Source organism: Nanorana parkeri, unplaced genomic scaffold (assembly GCF_000935625.1).
Source record: "Nanorana parkeri isolate BGI_ZX_2015 unplaced genomic scaffold, ASM93562v1 scaffold815, whole genome shotgun sequence".
Classification (NCBI taxonomy): Eukaryota; Metazoa; Chordata; class Amphibia; order Anura; family Dicroglossidae; genus Nanorana; species Nanorana parkeri.
Window position 1 is genome coordinate 274,566 of NW_017307083.1, and position 3,573 is coordinate 278,138.

General features: G+C 39.0%; 1 protein-coding gene across 1 annotated transcript in view; it reads right to left on the reverse strand.

Annotated features, from left to right (window-relative positions):
- PLCH2 (phospholipase C eta 2) overlaps positions 1 to 3,573 on the reverse strand; it is a 400,220-nt gene that overhangs the window by 106,643 nt on the left and 290,004 nt on the right. The window contains exon 7 of the mRNA XM_018565131.1: positions 2,512 to 2,715. Coding sequence (XP_018420633.1) covers positions 2,512 to 2,715 — 204 coding nt within the window. The remainder of the gene's footprint in view (positions 1 to 2,511; positions 2,716 to 3,573) is intronic.

Here is a 3,573-nt window from a genome sequence, read left to right on the forward strand (position 1 = left end):
TCTTTATTCCTTGGACTGTCTATACGTCATGGCTGTCAAAAAGTTGAAACAAGCTTGTGTTTGCAATAGTAGTCACTAGCTTGTGTTACAATGAATCTGCTGGCATTTGTGTTCACTGTAGAAGTGATCTGGGTGGATGTAAAGTCATTCAATCACGTTTACAGCCCTAGATGATGGAAGCCTCCTTTCCCCACTGCAATTTTCTTTCCAGTGATTCCCAGGCTCCCCTAATTCTGTTTGAAACTTAGGAGCAGAATAAAGTGTGACTGGAATTCTTAATCTATTTCTGCAGTGGGGGAACCCAGAAGGGCTCTGCTCTGAGCTTTTCTGGGTTCACAGTTGTCAGGTTCTGGTTGCTCAGACTAGATTAGTAAATTAGGGGCTCTTTGCCCCTGATCAGCTTAGGCTCTTTTTAAAGAGAAACAGCCACTGCACAGTGCTGTCACATACGGGGTTTATCAGCCCATATACAGTAAAAAAAAAAAAAAAGGAATTTAAAAGAAAATTATAAAAATGAATAGAATTAATTGAAAAATTTAAAGATATACGTCAATATGTGCAACCTTGGAGCTCACATACATATGTAAAATGCCATTTGTGCAACACATACTAGATATAACCACACGTCAGAGTAAGAGGACCTCATCCACTGCCATTATTTATGGTAATTCTAAACTGATTAGTAAAAGTTTTTACAGCATTCCCCATGTACAGTTTTGGGTATCGTAGTTAGTTGCCATTTTGCGGGTGCACGGCAATATTAAGACTTGACATATTTGGTATTTACTCAACACAAGAGATTTAAATGTGTGCAATATAACAATTTTTTTTTATACTAACAATATAGTTTTGATAAATAGGGGTATAAATATTATGCAACATAACAAATTGAAACTACCATCTACATTCTATAGGTCCTTTGCTCTTAGAAAATATACTACGTTTTGGAGGTCTTTGAGTAGTTTGCTAGCAAAAAAATTTGCATTTTGGCATGTGTGTAAACAACTGTTCTGGCAGCGAAAGGGTATGGGATGCAGCAAAGGAGCACTACATCTTTCTAGAAGTATACATTATCCAGAGAGGACGCCAGAGAATTTTATGGCCTGTCATGGACTAGTAGATAAATTTGGAAGAGTCTTTGTCTGCTTTATAACTTCTGGGTTCCTGGACCTGCATGACTTTTCATATCAATTCAGGAGATGTATGCAGTAAGAGGGCCAATTCATTTTGTGTGGTAACAGGCAACAATTCTTAGTGCGGTTTAGGACAGCTTTTTCTAATATTCAAAGCAAAATTCTGGGTGCCGATGTGACATGTTTCAAACAATGCGTCAACCTCTCTGCCCATAATTTACTATGAGTTAAAGCTGAACTCCGGCAAACTGCTAAATATATAGATGAAATGTATATGTATGAACAGTTTTACCTGACAGAGGATTTGTATTTCTGTCAATACATTCATGAGATTTATACAGCTGTGACACACAGAACAGACTTGTCTGGTAGGAGAGAAGACCTGAGTTTCCTCTATTGCAGTTAAGCAACAATTGAAGATCTTGTCCCTTCCCCAGCCTGTGACTGGACAGTGAAAGAAGAAGCAGCTGACTGATGCGTTTATATTGCGAGCATGTCCTCTGCTAGCATATGAGCGCTGCAGCACAACTGACTGGCTCCTTGTGCTGCTTCTCTCTCCCCCAGCATGAGCTCTGCTCTATAAGGAATTGTAAGAGGCTGATATAAGGTCAAATTCAGATACTTACATTTAGGAGTTGAACTCCAAGCAGATTTAAAATGCAGACGCAATCTAATGCATTTTTCTATCAATTACACGATGTTGATGGGTATTCCTCCTTACCTGGTGACATTTTACAGATGGAAGCCAATGTGGACACATGTTCTGGTGACCACTGTCTAAGCAGGGATTTCCCCTTACTTTAAAGAGATTTCCTATTTTTACCTGTTGCGTCTATGTCTTAGGAAGTGGAAGGAAATTTCCCCCAGACAGGCAGCACCCCCCTACAAAAAAACCCTTATCAAACGATGTGCAAAGCAGGAAAACATGTTTCTCTAGATTTCCACTGTAATGGATGGAACAAGTCTTTATTTAAAAGAAATACTGTACCATACTAATGTAATAAAGTGGACCTAGACTCAAGCAACAGTGTAAGACAAGTCAGTTGTGAATGCTATAGCAATCACAATTAGCATCCAACATCTGCTTTGGGGAATGGCTCTTCCTGTTCCTAGACCCTGCCCCTGATGACAATTAATGTCATCCAGTAAAACAAAATCATGAGTGGGCAGGGTAGGTCTATCAATCTCTTGATAGCCTCCTGTGAGGAATGGAGTGTGCCTAAAAATCACATATGCGTTGCTTCTTATAATTAATTATATGCCAAAAGGTACAGTTTTGTTTTACCAATTTGCATTTTCAAATTAAACTATACAAATGAATCCCTGTTAGACAGCCACATTTTAAATAAAAGGTCCGCTTTAAAATCTTATTGCCTACCTTCAACACAGCGACACCCGGCTTGTAAAACCCATGCATACATGTCTACACGGGACTGAGACATGAGCTGGTCCCCCATCAAGTAGGTATTGTGAGAGGATGCAATGAAGTAGTTGCTGAGTGGCAAGGTCATGTCTTGATTGACTTGATAATGTTCCGGATTGAAGATATCTCCTGCTGGGCTCCGCATGTAGTTGGTGAAACCTGTTAGCAATGAATCACAAAGCATGTCGCTGGTTCAATATCTGTCATCAGCGTGTTGTCCACGCCAAAACAATCTTACCAGTGATTTATGGGGAAACTTTTCACAAATGACAAAGTGATGAATCTCCATAGGAATGTATTCCTTCTGATAACCTTGCTTCATCCCAACTAATAACCTTGTGTAACGATGGTAGAGATATTATGCTGAACAGTGAAAGCTCTTGTAGATATAAATGAGCAATATTCCATTTGCCTGTATAAGGCTGTAATTGAGCTTTGATTATTTACACCTTCTTGGTCAATGGAATGACCGCTTTGGAGAATATTTTATCCATATAGGAAATGTTTTATATAATTATGGTCGGTACTAGTAACATGTTAGTAGCAGTACACAAATACAATTATAATTAATGACATAATTCCTCAGTGCTAGTGCTGAGGTCTCCAATTAGTTTGCCTTTCTAAGAACTTTGAATATCAATTAAGATATATCAATCTAACATCCCTTTGTATCTGCCTATATCCTGATCTTCCAGCAGTAGAAATACAGAACCACATCAGCATGTGGTCACATCTCTTAAAGGAAACAGGTCTTGGGAAATATATGTAGGCTGCCACTGCAGATCTACTGGAAAAAATGTGTGTGTGTGTGTATATGTGTGTATCAGGGTGTTGTCACACACACACACACATGCATGCATATGCACACAGACATATGCATATACACACACACACTTTTTCTATAACATTCCAAAACAGCTGTGAGTTTTGCATCTTAAGAACATATTCAGGTCCCAGTGTGCCTCCTGGTGTGGCAAATATCTGCTCTTCACATAGGCAGAACCATGACAATTTGTC